Source organism: Lissotriton helveticus, chromosome 4_1 (genome assembly GCF_964261635.1).
Source record: "Lissotriton helveticus chromosome 4_1, aLisHel1.1, whole genome shotgun sequence".
NCBI lineage: Eukaryota > Metazoa > Chordata > Amphibia > Caudata > Salamandridae > Lissotriton > Lissotriton helveticus.
In genome coordinates, this window is record NC_136063.1 from 59,420,285 (window position 1) to 59,437,582 (window position 17,298).

General features: G+C 44.7%; 1 protein-coding gene across 1 annotated transcript in view; it reads right to left on the reverse strand.

Moving 5' to 3' along the window:
- Positions 1 to 14,698: 14,698 nt before the first annotated feature.
- The window catches only part of LOC144827859 (IgGFc-binding protein-like), a 196,488-nt gene continuing 193,888 nt past the window's right edge, over positions 14,699 to 17,298 (reverse strand). Inside the window, exons 4-5 of the mRNA XM_078686024.1 lie at positions 14,896 to 16,098; positions 14,699 to 14,799 (exon numbers count right to left, since the gene is read on the reverse strand). Of these exons, the coding sequence (XP_078542150.1) occupies positions 14,699 to 14,799; positions 14,896 to 16,098 (1,304 nt within the window). The remainder of the gene's footprint in view (positions 14,800 to 14,895; positions 16,099 to 17,298) is intronic.

A 17,298-nucleotide genomic window follows, 5' to 3' on the forward strand; every position in this document is an offset into this window, starting at 1 on the left:
CTCTTCCTCTCTCTCACTCTTTCCTCTCTTCTCTCTCTCTCTCCTTTGTTGAACGCATGACGCACCATCTTATCTATCTTTTTGTCGTGCAGGCTGTGATTCACAAATTGTGCAGCTGAATGTACTCTGCCCTTACTCTTTCTATACTATGTTTCAGATGACTAAACTTGAGGCCTACATTATGTCCCGGCACGTGGTTGGAGACACACCAGTGACAGAAAGGTGAGCTCTCAAGATTTTCTCCACAGTGTCAACACTCACTCTCCCTCTCCATCTATTCCTTTCTGTCACCCACACTCCATCTCTCTTTTATTCTCTATCTCTTCCTTTCTCTCTCTCACACTTTCTCTCTTTCTCTTTCTCTGTATCTTCCTCTCTCATTCTTTCTTTCTCTCTCTTCCTCTCTGTCTCACTGTTTCTCTCTTTCTCTCTCACACTTCCTTGTATCTCACTCTTTCTCTCTTTCTGTCTCTCTTCCCCTCTCAATCACTTTTTCTCTCTTTCTCTATCTTCCTCTCTCAATCATTCTTTCTTTCTCCCTCTTTTCCTCTCTCAAAACTTTTACTCTCTTTCTCTCTATCTCCTTTGATGGACGCATGATGCACAATCTTATCTTGCTTTTTGTCTTGCAGACTGTGATTCACAAATGGTCCAAGGATGACACGCCATGGCTGTACCTAGTTTTTTTTCTTGTTGTTTTGTTTAAATAAAATGTTTTATATGTAAATCCATACATGACTGTGATTCTTATTTGTCCAACCTCACATGCAGGTTATTGGGGGTATGCTGGTGATGTGGAAAGAGGGTGTGTTACCTGCTGATGTGGGGAGAGGCAGCGTGAAATGGGTATCTCACACAGACAGAGCTCCGGTATGTTTTCAGAGTTGCCTAGTACAGATGCGAGTTGACGGACTGAATCACAAAATGGCTTTTCAATGCTCATATATTGTGACTTATCAACAGTTTGCACCCAGGCTCGCAGACGGACAGCTGCGGCCCGTGGGCTCGACTCGCAGAGGAAGAACTATGGGCCGTCCGCAACCATGCTCACAGAGGCACAACTGCCGCCCTTGGGCTCGACTCGCAAAAGGGAGAATTACAGGCCGTCCGCACCCAGGCTCGCAGAGGCACAGCTGCTGCAGGTGGGCTCGACTCACAGAGGGAGAACTACGGGCTGTCCGCTTCCAAAGGAACAGCAGCGTACTAGCTCACAGAGGAAGACCCACAGCAGCGTACTAGCTCAAAAAGGTAGAGAGCTGTGAGCCGACGGACTGGCTTCTAAAGGCTTTGCTGCGAATTGGAAATGTGGGGAGAGGGAGCATGAATCGTGAATCTTGCACAGACAGAGCTCCAGTATATTTTCAGTATTGCCTCGCAGAGGTAGCACTATGGAGAGATACGAGCTGACGGACTGAATCACAAAATGGCTGCCAACACTTCCTAGTGGCAACAGTTCGCAGCCAATGAGGTGCAAGCTTGTGCTCCTAACACCTCAACCAATGAGTTGTCAGAATTCTCAAATATCGATATCTGTACAATATGATATTTCTCAAAAACTACTGAACCGATTTCACCCCAATTAGACAAAAGCGTGCTTTCTGGACCATGACCTTTCTCCCTGTAAAATGTGGCGCATCCGCTCGCAAAGAAGCACAGCAGCGTACTAGCTCGCAAAGGTAGAGAGCTGCGAGCCGACGGACTGCCTTCTAAAGGCATAGCTGCAAGCTGGTGATGTGGGCAGAGGGAGTGTGTAAGCGGTATGTCACATAGACAGAGCTCCACTATATTATATTGCCCACGGGACCTTTGCTTTATATTTTCACTCGATGCGAGGCATAAGATGGCTGCTAACACTTCCTGGTTTGAAGTGTTAGCAGCCAATCAAAGGACACTTCCTGGTTTGAAGTGTTAGCAGCCAATCAGAGGCAAGCTTGTGCTCAGGAGTTAGGCTCTGCCCAGATATATATATTTTTTTGCCTTTAATATCTGAAAAACTACTGAACAGATTTATACACTTTCAACAAAAGCTTGCTTTCTGAACCAAGACCTTTCGCCCTGCCAAATTTGGCATAATTCTATCCAGCAGTTTCATCTGTAGCCTTTTCTAAAGTTTCCTATGGAAATTGCATGGAGAAAACACGTTCTGAGGCCATCTTTTTTCTCAGCCCCCCCAGACCAATCACCCCCAAACTATCAAGATAGGAGCTGATCAAAAAAGTGAAACTTTTAGGAAAATTTCGTACAGATTCGTCAAACGACACCAAAGTTATAAGCTCATGTAGGGCTCCAGGAGGGTTGCCACGCAACCCCCCTCCCAACATGAGTGAAGCCCCGGGGCTGCTAGCCCCATCGAGCCCCCCCTTTTTATTTTTTAAGAAATGCCCCACGGTACCTTGCCCACCCAGGGGCCTCATTCAAATAAAACGTGTGAACCCGCGACCCCGACGCAAATTGCGCTGAATTCTTTTCTTTTTGTTATGCTTTTTTTGCCCTGGGGGTCCTTCTGGGACCCTCTGAGCAAGCCTAGAGGGTCAGGGTGTTTCTACCCTGCCCCCTTCTCTTGTTTTTTATCTTTGTTTCTCTGTTATCCGGTGACTCGCTTCAACCGAGTCACAAGATGGCTGCCAACACTTCCTGGTTCGGAGTGTTGGCATCCAATCACAGTTAAGTTCGTGCTCAGGACTTAGGCTCCGCCCAAATATCGAAAATTATATTTTTATAATTTCTCAGCAACTACTGAACGGATTTACACCCTTTTAAAAAAAGGTCGCTTTCTGATCCAAGCAGTACATTTTTGCCAAATCTGAGGTAATTTTGTTCAGTAGTTCAGGCTGTAACCCGTCGCAAAATATCCTATGTAAATTAACATGGGGAAAACATGTTTTTGGACCCCACTTTTTTCTCAGCTCCTGCTTGACGAATCACCCCCAAACTTTCAGGATAGGAGCTGACCTGGATAGACTTTTTTTCGGAGAATTTCGCGAAGATTCGTCATACGACACCAAAGTTATTAGCAAATCAAAAAATGCTTTTCCTATGGAAGCTAGGTTCTAACTATAACTACTTACTGGCGACCGCCAGTAGGTAATATATATATTATCAGATACATTGGTAAAAAAAACGCAATTTCTGTGCTGAGGTTTTCTGAAATTGCACAGTTCAATTATGGAACAAGCTTGAAGGGAATATGTAATCCATTTGTAACTAGAAGTATAACATGCCAAAAACACATGCTTTCTGCAGCAGCCTGCAAGGCCTGCTTTCAAAAGTATAACAAGAATAAAATACATGTATCACACTTTTTACGAATACACCATAAACTTCACATTTTAAAAGTGTAGGTCGTCTAGTATGAAAAAAACATTGAAATCAGTAGGATTATATTATTGATATTTACTATTTCGTCCATATTTGATATTTATAAAGCTATCCTACCCGAAACTTAGCAGCCATGAATATATTCACAATTCTACACCAACATGGTGATGGATGAAATGATTGAAATAGTCTCAAACACTGGCAATCGCTTGGGCCACATCCTAAACCATTGTTTTTTGCTCACCATGCCACCTCAGTTGGAACACAGACATATCTAAATATGTATGGAGCCTGCTACTCATGTGGACAGTACAGCCTGAACTGCAAGGTACCCGGATTCGGAATGAAAGCTGTAAAAACCTTCTCCGATTCATGATTATCTCGAAAATATATAACTCCTACCTGTCAAAGGCATGACTTTCGGTGCCAGAATACAATGACCTTTACAATTACCCGTTCATTTGTAATAGACCTTGCCAAGATTTCCCAGTTTAGGGCATCACCATGGTAGCTCTGCTGCATCCTCTCAAGAATGGGCATTACCATGGTAGATCTGCTGCATTATGCAAGAATGGGCACAACTATGGCATCATGGCAGCTCTTGAGGGATGTTTCCCAGTGGGGAAACTCGACAGTCTAATTGAATTCTACGTCCAGGCTCAGAGGATGATACCGCATTGCACGCCAACTAAACAGTGTACTTTCTCTATACAAAGAGTATTTGAACTTTGGATTACCCCCATGGGTGCGGGACCCACCACTTTTTTGATTTTTCAAGTATGGGCATCATCAAGGTAGCTCTCCTGTATTTCTCACAAATGTGCATCATCATGGTAGCTCTCCTGTATTTCTCACAAATGTGCATCACCATAGTAGGTCTCCTGCGTTTCTCAAGAATGGGTATCACCATGGTAGCTCTGCTGCGTTTTCCAGGAATGAGCATCATCACGGCAGCTCTTTATATTTCTGATAAATTGGCATCATCATAGTAGCTCTGCTGCATTTCTAAATTATGGGCAACATCATGGCAGCTCTGTTGTATTTCTCAAGAATGGGCATCACTGTGGTTGCTCTTTGCATTTCTCATGTATGGGCATCACCATGATGGCTCTTTTCCATTTCTCAAGAATGTGCATCAAAATTGTAGTTCTCCTGCATTTATCAAGCATGGGCATCACCATGGTAGATCTGCTGCATTTCTTAAGAATCGGCACCACCATGTTTGCATTTCTTAGGGATGGGCATTGCCATGGTAGCTCTGCTGCATTTTTCAAGAATGGACATCTTCGTGATAGCTCTGCTGCATTTCTCATGCATGGGCATCATCATGGTATCACTGCTGCATTTCTCATGCATGGGCATCATCATGGTAGTTCTGCTGCATTTCTCATGCATTGGTATCACCATAGTAGTTCTGCTGCATTACTCATGTATTTGCATCACCATGGTAGTTCTGCTGCATTACTCATGTATTTGCATCACCATGGTAGGTCTGCTGCATTTCTCCAGTATGGACATTATCACGGTAGCACTGCTGCATTTCTCAAGAATGGGCATCACAATAGTAGCCCTGCTGCATTTTTCAAGCATGGGCATCACCATGGTAGTTCTGCTGCAATTCTTATGTATGGGCATCACCATGGTAGGTCTGCTGCATTTCTCAAGGATGGGCATCACCATGGCAGCTCTACTGCATTCCTCCAGTATGGGTATCATAAAGGTAGCACTGCTGCATTTCTCAAGCATGGACATCACCATGGTAGTTCAGCTGCATTTCTCATGCAGGGGCATCACCATAGTAGCTGTGCTGCATTTCGCAAGAATAGGCATTACTATTGTAGCTATGCTGCATTACCTATATATGGGCACTATCAGTGCCTACTTTTTAGAAATGTATGTGCCAGGGCACGAGGTATTCCTCTGGAGGACATTGTGGTTGGCACTAGACGGTGTCCCTGTCCACACAGTCACATACTGTGCATCACATAATACAAGCGTGGTGTTTTGGATTATTCCGGCTGAAAGCATGGCTTGGATCTGCGCATTTTTTTTATGACCGTTCAATACTTAATAGTGAAGAATACTGCTAAAACATACAGCGCCACCATATGGTAGGGTGTCTTAAATAAGTGTCAGTGTTTAGCGATAAGTGCTAGTGCCAAGCACCAGCCAACACCGGCATAACTTAACCACTAGGGATCATACTGTAGCTCTGTTGTGAGTGGTCTACTTTTAGCATGGGGAAACCTCCTCCAGGCAATGTAGTGGCATCAACTAGATGTGCATCTTCCAACCTCTAATAAGGACACTGAACATGTGCACTAGGCGGAAAGGAAAAACAGCCGTTCCCAATTGTTGGTATCTGTGGATAATTAGCCTTTAACATATAAAATGGAGGGGGGGCAGAGCTTGCCAAGTTGCGAGATGGCCGCGTCTTAGACGTGCTCCTCACAGATGCCCAAAATAAACATCAAAATCCTGCAAATATAGAAACCCAATCGCAGCAACTTGGGTGAGGATTAACGCCACGGACCATCCGATGCCTGGTTATGTTACATTTAAGCTGATCAAGGCTTTGAAGAGGCTTGGAACGAGATTCAGACCCCAGTGGCCTAGCTGACAGAAATCAAAACTGGAGAGGCAGCCTCTGGTGAGACGTGAAGCGGTGACCCAAGGCACACACGGCGGACCCTGTGAGGACATGAAGCCCGATGCGACCAAAACCCTGCATACTGGTGGAGGCACGGGAGAACCAGGAATAAATGCGGAGAGACGGAGAGGAGGTGAGCTCTACACCCACTGGGGGAAGGCTGCCTGAGCAAGGTCGGGTTTGATCCTGAAGAGCCGTAGACATAGCGAAGCGCCGGCCGGAGAGTGAAGGTGGTATGGGTGCTGGGATGGCACAGAATGAACGTGGTCCCCCAGAGGAGCAGACGCGGCCATCTGTCTGGGAACTGGAGAGGAGGACTAACGCGACATGCACGGGGGTGGAGGCGCCAGCAGAGAGTGTTGTACCGGGCGCCCCCGCGCAATAGGACGCCATAAATCTGCCGAGATACAGACCAGCAGCCTGGTCCAAAATAAAGGAATCATGACCGAGGTCCTGAGGGGCATTACCCGCTGGAGGGTATTGAGATGTGGTTGCTACGGGCATTGACTACTGCGGTCAGTTTTGAAAGCATAGGGACTGGGAACCATAAACCCTAGGAGTGTAAGGAACCCCTGGCGGCTGTGACACACACCCACATAGCGCTCAACAAGGCCCGCAAAAAAAAGCAGAGGTTACACAAAAAAGCCACTGGACACTCTGAGGCACATTTGAGATTGCGAAAAGGGAGAGGGCACGTGGATCCCCCCCCCCGGCAGCGTGATATACAGCAAAATCCGGCATCAGTCTTGAATGCGACCAGGCAGGCCCATGCTAGGGCATCACCAGAACAATCACTAGGAGCTTTACCTACTGCAGCGGCCAGGCGGGGTGAATCAGCAAGTTCCTGTTGTACATTGCCCTACCCTGTGGCCATTGTGCTCTGAATCTAGGCACAGATTTTAAGATGGGTAAGCCGGACAGGAACCAACCAAAAATTACATTTGAGCATACCAAAAAGCTACCAGATCAGAGCACGGAGGACCAACCGCTATCACAGATGTCGACGGGGGCAACGGGTGGAGTCACAAACTATGACGTGCAGGCAATGTTCACCACGATACAGGCGGCACTGACCAACATCGACAGGAAAATTGACTCTTACGTACCGGGTAGACAGAATGTCAGAACGTATGGATAGACACACGGAGAGACTGGATATGCCTGAACGCCGCATATCAGAGGCAGAAGATGACCACGTACAGATGGACAAAAGCCAGATGAAGATGGATCAACAGTTGGCCGACCTAGCAGCCAAGGCTGAGGACTTGGAAACGTGTTCTCGCCCGGAATAACATCCGCCTGATGGGTATTGCCAAGACCACGAACATGGGACCCATGGAGAAGTACGTCGAACAGCTGCTTATAGCAATGCTCGGACGGGAGACGTTCTCTGAAATCTTCATAGTGGAAAGAGCACATAGGTCCCTGACATCGAAACCACCAGTTGGCTCAAGACCACGACCGGTCGTAGCGAAAATACTAAACTACAGAGACAGGGACGCGGCTCTACGGAAAGCTCGAGAATTGGGGAAGTTGACGCATGGAGGCATGGACGTATCCATATATCCGGACTTCACAGCTGCGGTACAAAAGGCCAGAAAAATATTTGTCACGGATGAACAAAAACTGAGAGATTTGAACATACAATATGCTATGCTATACCCGGCACAGCCCAAAAGCACGGATGATGGACGATCAAAGATCTTTAGCGAACCCAAGGATGTCATGAAATTTTTCCAACAAAAAGGAAACCGAGGTTCGAGAAGAAAGTCCCCGAGAGGAGACCAGGATGAACAAGCCATAACGTCGGACGCCGAATAGTGGAAGATAGAGGAGCACGCGGCTGAATGCACTGGATTACTACCACACATACTACTGAGCAGCTAGGCACAGCAGGCTGAGGTTTCTGCTGCTGAATACTTTGGACCCAGAATTGCTGTAATGCGTGAGGATTACTCGGATTGCAAGGCTCGCCCCAGTTTGAATAATCTCGCCTCAGCCGCTTTTGGAGTGGAAGCACCGGAAGCATGACGCTGGCTGCGGATCGTAGCTGCTGATGATTTACTCAGCTAAGTTGTATCATGTGTACAGAACGGCCGCAGAGCTGGGGGAGGGACAATGACTGGAACGTTTTCTAATATAACTGTTATTATGTTTTATTACTAATCCTTACAAATCATCACCCGCACTTATAGAAATGTGTAATGGAACCATAGATTTCTTGACACACTATGTTGGACTGGGCATCTGCCCATGTGGAGGAGATCCACAGGAAATGGGCTGGCACTTACTGTCCCTCAGTGTGCACCACACAAGTTTATGTTTTTTGTTACTGGTGGGGGGGGGTTTCTTGATCTTTACTGGGACGGGAGGAGGGGTCATTCGGGAAGCATAACTTTGGGATTGCCTCCGCCAAAGGGTACAGGTCGAGTGGGTGTGGGGTGGGACAAATATTGGGGAAGAAAGAAAATGTCTGGTCAACAAGGGAAGATAATGTACAGTTTTCGTTTTACACTTGAAGCTCGCAGGGCAATGGACATCTATAGGGAGGAAAGATGAGCTAACACTAGTAAGACAACCCGAACAATAACGTTTATCACATGGAATGTTTGTGGGCTTCAAAAACCCACAGAAAATATGCAAGGTACTCACATATTTTGATAAACAAGATAGACGTGGCATGCATACAGGAAACGCACCTCACCTCTATTACGGAAACAAGAGTGGGTACGCGCTGGGCATCATTCGCATGGCCTCTTCCTATTATACGTATGCTAGGGGTGTTTTGCTACTCGTTAGACACAGTATTCCATTTCAGCTCATACTAGCGATACATGACGATCAAGGCCGCTACGTCATAGTGCAGGGAATTTTTGGTGGCACAGTTCTAACGATAGTAACATCATATGGACCTAATATAGACGACCTCAGCTTTTATAGGGGAATATGGACTAAGCTCAGGAAATTCCACAGTGCGCCAGTCTTATGCGGAGGGGATTTTAATACCTGTCCGGATCCAGCCCTTGATAGATCAACGGGCAACGAGCTGTACGGCAAGCAAGCGGCCAAGGCCCTAAAAGACATGGGAATGACAGACATTTGGAGATGAGAAACATAGGCAGGAGAGAGGGCACGTGCACCTCGGCGACACATAATACCTAGTCACCGATAGACTACTTGTTGCTTACGGCAGAAGCCTGTACTTGGACAAAGACGATCAAACATCTACCCAAAACCTTATCAGATCTTTCTCTGGTATACATTACACTAGAAATCCCTACATATATATACCCAGACAATTCATGTGGAGGTTACAAGAGAGTGCTCTTTTGGATCAAGTGTTCCATACAGAGCTGCAACAGGCAATAGTGGACTATTTTGATCTAAATGCTGGGTCAGTGACTAGTGCTGGGATGTTATGGGAAGCATTCAAGGTCATGTTTCATGGCCACTCTATTAGCAAACATGCCGGAATCCTAAAGGACATCCAGCAGCAATTAAACATTATAGAAAGGATATTGGTGCACTCGAAGCGGAACATACGCAAACAGGGGACCCTACTCTACTGGGTAAAATAAGGGAACGTATGGATGACTATTTATCATACGCTCAGGATGAGATAAAATATAAATCGAGAAGATGCACGGCACGGAATTATGGGGAGGGAGATAGGCCGGGATGCGCTTTGTCCAGCAAGATAAGACCCTCACCAACAACATCATACATAACACATTCAGGGATGAGGACGACGACACACTGTATGATACACTGTTCATCTTAAGCCGCTTCAAGGGGTACTACACACAACTGTACGACACACAATCGCATGCCACCCAGGAAGACATTGACCATTATTTGCAGAATGTAGCATTGGCTTGGCTGTCGGACACCCACAGGAAATTTTTAGACCACCACATCACTAAGGACGAATTCATAGACGCAATTAACTCCCTGCCAAACAACAAAGCCCCAGGTCTAGATGGGCTCCCAGGAGAGTTCTACAAAACATACAAAGACCTGTTAATACCACACTTAGCAGCAATGTATGAGGAGGCATATGAAGAGGGTAGACTTCCTACCTCACTTAGGGAAGCATTCTTAGTGGCAATCCCCAAACCTGACATGTATCCAACTAGCTGTGACTCTTATAGCCCCTGTCCTTAATAAATATAGATGTAAAAATCCTAGCAAAGGTCATAGCTACTAGGATACAACTACTACAAGGGAAATTGGTATTACCCGACCAAGCAGGATTTGTTCCAACCCGCTCCATCACGCAAAACTTAAGAGCCATTTTTGCCTTTTATCACTGCCTGGACCCGGCGCAGCCAGCGGCGGCAGGATTGCTGCGGAAGCTTTTGATTCGGTGGAATCGAAGTACATGTTTGTAGTACTGGCAGGATAGGCTTCCCGGAGCAGTTCGTGAGATGGATAGAACTCCTGTATCGTGACCCGACTTTTAGAATTAGACAAAACGGACAAACATCTGACCACATCCATATAGGAAGAGGGACGAGACAGGGCTGCCCACTATCACTGATATTGTTTACATTGATCTTAGAGTCCCTGGCCTGCATGATCCGTCAGCGACACCAGGATGCTGCCCTACAGTTAGGCCTACGTCCCCTAAGTATTTCCTTGTACGCTGATGACATGGTGCTATTCATTCGTCATCCCGAGGCCCACCTTAACGACCTTATCAGAGAATATATATCAGCTTCGAGCAGTATGCAGGTTTGCGTATAAACTGGGACAAATCAGTGCTAATCCCTCTAACATTAGCTATGACTCAGCCGACACTGAATTATCCCCTGAAATGGCAAACTGACCCAGTCAAGTACCTGGGCGTATGGATACAGAGGGACCCAGATCTAGTCATAAGGGAAAACTATGGGAAGGCACTGACTAAACTTGAAGAGCAGATAACCAGGTGGACACAGCTACCTCTATCATTAACGGACATTACTGCGCTACATAAGAAGATTGTCCTACCCAAATTTCTATACTTATTTATCAATATCCATGTATGGCTGATGCAGGCGTTTTTCTCCAAACTAAGATCCACGTTGCTGAGACTTACATAGGTGGGTAAACAGGCCAGAGTAAGTTGGAAAGTCTTAACAAAACCATATCACCTGGGTGGTTTTGGAGCCCCAGACATGCAACTATATTACTATTGCGCACAGGCTCAGTATGCGCACTATTGGACACAACATCACGCGTTCATCCCACATATAGCGGCAGAACAGGATAGTGTGCACCCAACTCCATTGCTGGCTTATGTATCTAACCCCACATCTTATTCATATCCAGACACGATCCAACCAGTGCGCTGCACCTCAAGGGCATGGCACATGCTGGCAGGCAGGGCAGACATACTACCAGTTTATGCCCATGCATTTCCCATAGCCAATCACCCGAGATTATCGGTGACACAGGAAAAGAAAATGACACGGCTGCTAGAGGACATGAAGATCTCCACAATGAAGGATGTCTTCCCACATGGTAGTTTTATACAACGGTTCGATCCGTCATTGAGCATACATAGTGCACCTATGAAGATGTTAAACTTACGCCTGCAGATGGCGATTAGGGACCTGTAAACAACCCATCCGGAGGAACCACCAACGCTATTTGCACTACAGGCCCTGTTGCAAGCGCCAACACGCCAGAAATGAATTACCCGCATAAACACTGCATCACAATCAGAGCAAAGAGAGTTTAGCGACAAATCACTTATTAGGTGGGGAACACTGCTAGGAGAAACCATTGCTGTACAAGATTGGGACTAGAGCTGCACGTAATTGCAGGTATTGACATCGAATTGTATTTTGCGTATCATACATTTTAAATTTCTGCATCAATTCTATTACACCCCGATCCAACTACATAGATACGGTCTCAGAACTCATGACAAATGTCAAAGATGTGATGCTGTGCACGCCGATTTCCTGCACCTAGCGCGGGCATGCCCGCAGATACACCAATATTGGCAAGATATAATGAATGCAATACCAGGAATGCTGGCTGAACCAGTGCCGAACACTCCTCTGGTGTGTCTGCTAGGGATATAAATTAAGGCCCACAAAGAGGTGGAAGGAAAGTATGAACATGTGTCTATTACCTGTCTATATAGTTGCGTAAGCACAAAGGAGAATGATGTCATAGGATACTTATAAAATATGGTAGGCCCTACTGTTCACTAGTGAATTGTTAATGTATTTCTGATTGATCTTATGTATCCATTGTTAACTACCTGCTGTAGCGTGAACACATTTATGTCAACAGATTACTATGCAGTTGTGAACCACTTGTTTGACCGGAAGGAAAAAAAAAATTAAAAAAACATACAAAATGGAATAGGGCAACAGTACACTGTATGAAATCAAACCACCCATGTCAATATTCAAGCAGTGATTTACTGAAAGATTGTGGCAAATTTAAGTAAGGACTCTATATAGAGAATAAACAAGCTTGGAGTAATAAGCGGAGTATGTTTGTGCTGATGCCCTTAACCAAGTTGAATGTGAAGGGACTGCAGTGTATTAAGAAGTAAAATGGAGCTGTAGCAGTCACACTTTTGCAAATGGGGAAGAGTCACCTACTAGCCAAATTAACTAAAGCATTTCAGCGGATGATTTGGGGTCAAATCAGGAATGAAAACTAGGTTTTATAGGAGCTTTTTGAAGAAGATAAAATTAGTTAATCGTGTTGACAATTAGACTATTTGTTTTCAGTCCATCTAATTGTTTTCTCTTTCCAAATAAAGTTGGATTTAATTCCTCTGGAAATCAATCTTCACAGGACAAATCCATCTCAAAGGAAAGGCTAGCAGTGATTCCTTTCTTAGAAAACACCCATTATGCAAGTTATGGTTTTATTAGCTCACCCTTCGAGGTCGCTGTTCTAGAATTCTCTGTCCCAGTGGTTATTCTGTATCCTGCAAAACTTATCAATTTAATGCTATTCAACCTTTTTTGAAATTTACATTTTAGGCACAGAAATACACAACTTCAAAAACTTTAAAAAAAAGTGTATACATCAGTGTGCAACATGTTGAAGCTATTAGGGCATCCTACACACGTCAACACGTCTCATCCAGGGCCTGAAGTAATATGATCACATCTATCCCATCATGAAGGAACTTCCTTGGATACCCATGCCAGGCACCACTATACAAACCCAGCTGCATCATTTACAGTCTTCACAACCAGCATCCTGCTTATCTTGCAGATAAGCGCGCCATCTTTGGCGGGTTCTGAGCACACCCACAGCCAGGAACCAATCAAACTGTAGGCCAAGCAGTGTAAAACAAAACAAGGAAGGAGGCCTTTTACATCCTTGCACCCAGGATCTGGAACAACATCCTAATATTCATCAGGACCACCCCATCCCATCTCCAGTTTAGGGAAAAGTTGATGACAAATGTCTTAAAAGGAACATACCTCACAATGCATTAGCTGTCCACAACCCAGCTTCGGCTCCTATTACTTGTTGACCTTATGCTGGTTTTGATCATGGGCATCACTCCTTTGTCTTTTCACTAGGTTTTAGATGTAGAAATAGCATGTACATACATACATATAGCTGTGAAACTAATACATTTTGATGTGTCCTTTTCAAGGGTGTAGCCGAGACTTCTCAATTGGTTGGGCTCTAACTGGAATAGACTTACAAGCAACTTTACTATTGGACTTCAGGTTCTCCCATAGTACATTTGTGGGAACACAGGGGTATTTAAGAAAACAATGGTCAGTAATACTCAATAAGACTGGATATCATGTAAAGAAAGTTTTGAGGGCATCTTAGATAATATGACAGAAGGACTTTTCAGGGCATTTTAAAGCACCTTGGACTGGCGTCTTAGTTGAAAACTGTGTCAAAAGGTAGAATTGAATTCGCACTGAATCAGAAACACTGATCTCAGCGTGGCAGAAGGCAAAGACTTTACCTTGGGGGTTTTTAAGGTCCCCCCAAAGAAAGTTTCCCTGGGTGCATGAGTGTTACGATACTTGTTATTCATCTGGGGTGACTGGGCTGTCTCTCTCTGTGTTACTAACTTTGTAATCCAGGTACTGATTCCCGCCAGGGGTTCTTTGGCATTTCCGCTTTCTGACCTCAGACTCTCCAATCGAGGGTCCTTTACCAACATTCTCTTAGGATCTAAGGTTACAATTATGCGGCAAGATATTTGGCACTTATCAGTTACTGCATGATCTGATGGGGCCTTCTTATCCTGACTACTCCCATTGGTTAAATGTATTTGGAAATTTCGTCTATTTGCTGTCACCGTGTCCACCAAGGCAAACATCTCCCGACTGAGCAGCCGCCGCAGAAGACATTTGATTTATCAAAAGGTCCAAAGGAATCCAGTGTGCACTAAAAGCCTATAGCTGACAAGTGACTTTTCCTTGCAGCTGAGGTAGGTAATAAAAGTGATTTCAAATGTATATATGCTGTGTGTATGCTTGCAGTTTTGAGTGTGTTTATGTAAGAGTGTGTGTGTGTGCACGTGTGTGTGTGTAGATGTGTGCGTGGGTGTGTGTGTGTAGATGTGTGCGTGGGTGTGTGTGTGTGAATATGTTTGCATGTGTAGACAAAGTGTGTGTGTATACCTGAATGTGTGTGTATGTATAAACATATGTGTGAGTGAAAGTGAAGGTCAAGGGGCATTTGAAGCCACTACCGCTACCCCAGGCCTTTTGGTGAATTGACGTCCATGACCTCCCTCTACACTCTGCTTCTTGTAAAAGATCCTGAATCATATTGTGGGCTCTGACCTACAGTCTGCACTCTTTTCCTTTCTAGAAAGCTCTCTAGATAGTGTTGTGCTTTAAAAATGCACATACATACAACGTGCATAAAAACTCAATATGTTCACAGACATTTAAAAAAATGGCAAATATAAAAATATAATTGTTCAATACCTGAAAATGACTGCGCTTGGCCAAGTGAATATCCGTAAGATATATCATTTTCAACTCCATATACATAAATTCCAAATGTCTCCGACTGATGGGAAATTTCATGTTGCCCACCGTTTTTTCCTAAATTCACTTCCCAACCTGTGAAGCCTTCTAGGTCCTGCTCTGTCGGTGCATAATCACTTAGTGGTCTGTAGTCGAGAAGAAAATCGGATGACGAGGAGGATGAGCGAGACACAATAAATAGGTAGTTGTAAAAAATGTCTTTGGTAACAAACTTGTAGTATCTCCAAGGAAAGTTGCTGGGTGGAACGGTTGCTAAGAAAGGATCAAATATGAATGGTAATGGACTGTAGCACCCCTGGAAGAGATATCCGACCATGATTGGCTCGGTGGCATCCACAAGCATCCCTGTTTGTAAGTCCATGCTGACGTGAGACCCAGGCTGAAGGCTGTGCTGTAGGGTGGTGCTTTCAGTACGAAGAGTGATTGTGGTGTTTGGTCTTGCAGCGATGATAATAATACGGTCTCTCACGTCTTTAGTCATCAGCGGGAATACAACAAATTGTTGCCCCCAACTTTGCACAGGATATAGCTGTTCGATTAGTGTGTCACATAAACTATACAGTGAGCTGTAACATGCACTACCACTGAAAACAGCCACAGGTGTTGAGGAAACAACTCTGGTGCCAGTCAGGTCATTAGTGTCACTGAGCAGAATGACCTCCTGTGGAGCCAGGGTGATGGTGACCATCTCTTTGTCTTGATATCTGGTTCCATCAACGAGTAAAGAGCCGGACACTGTGATATTGACTTGAGTCTCAACATCTTCGCCATTGCCAACAGCAAAATGGCTTCCATACCAACTTACGGCTGTGAAAACGAAGTACTCTGTGCCCAAGTCTTGTTTGGAGAGGCAGGTGAAGGCATCAGCAGAGAGGTCAGCTATGTTAAACGCAATGACTGAAATATCTGCATCTGAGCTCACCGTCACCAGCTTCCTTGATCTTTCACCTGCAGTGAGCATGTAGTTTGTAGGAAAGACCACCTCTGTTGTGCTGTTCTTCGCCAGGAGCACAGTCTGATTGTAGGGTGGAGAGGGGACTGTGACCTGCACCATGCATGGCTCATCATAACTGCTCAGCTCTAGTGCGAGGGTGGCTGGAGTTTCATCATTTTGAGTGAAGGCTACAATAAAACGTCTTCCTATATAGCCAGAAAGAATGCAAGGAAACAAAAAACAATTTTTTTAATGTGAGACCTTTCAATATGTAATATTTGTTTCTTGCCAAAAAGTGCATGATGATAACAAAAAACATAAATGTAAGAAGATAAAAGTCTTCCACTTTTCATGTGTCCAGAGGTCCATTAGCCCTACTTTCGCTCTATCGGAAGACTGTTGAGTATATTTACTAAAGGCTCAGGCAACACATCTCAGCAACAAAAAATGCAGTGTTGCATGAAAGGGAGAGAGCAGAATGGCAAAATATCCAAAGACATATGGTAATATCCTTCTCTCTCCCTAACGCTGGGGCATACACCTTTTCACCATAGTACATAGTGTCTGCCATAGGTTTTGTACTGAAAGAGAACCCTTCCTAGACATAGAGCATTATACAATTTGATCCTTCCGAGGATCATCTTAATGTATTGCAGATGTTAAGTGCTCAATAGGAGCCGCTCAGATCTTCATACCCAGTCTCCGTTTCTGTAACCTTTTGATGGCATGAAGGCTAGTTTCCAGTTTACATACAGTATACAACCTTCCTCTCCACATTTCAAAGTTGGTAGGTTCTTTCTGCCGCCACAGTGATGCTATGCATAGTCTAGTCACTGTAACAGCAATATCTTTTAAGTATCTAAATGTATAAATTCCCTGTGCTACACACCATCTTCTAATATCCCCAGTAACATAGCTGTAGGGGTTATCACAATCTGTGCCCCTGTAACTTCCGTCAAGAAGATCTGCATCATATTAATTAATTGTTTCAGTTCTTGACATGGAGAGGACATATGGATTGTGTATGCCTGATCCATTCCACAGCGAGCGCACTTGTCTTCATTCACCCCCCCAAGCAAGCAGTTTTTGCAGGTGTGTAATACAAATTAAACATGGTCTTGTACTGGTGAGATTTGAAACTAGAGGAGATGAAAAGTTTATCAGCTAATATAATAGATTCGAGTAGGATATTTCCTCCGAGGGACAGCCTGGTGTTCCATTTAGCATTCTGTTCCTCTACATCATTGTTTTGTATTTCAATAAGTGCTTGGTATAAAACCCAAATCCTCCCCCGTCCCTTTACTACCTCTAGTAAGTTCTTTTTATGTGCTAGGCGTGAAACATCGCCTCTTTTACTCAAATAGTCACAAATCTAGCATCTTAGTTGAAAAGTCTTCTTTAGGGAG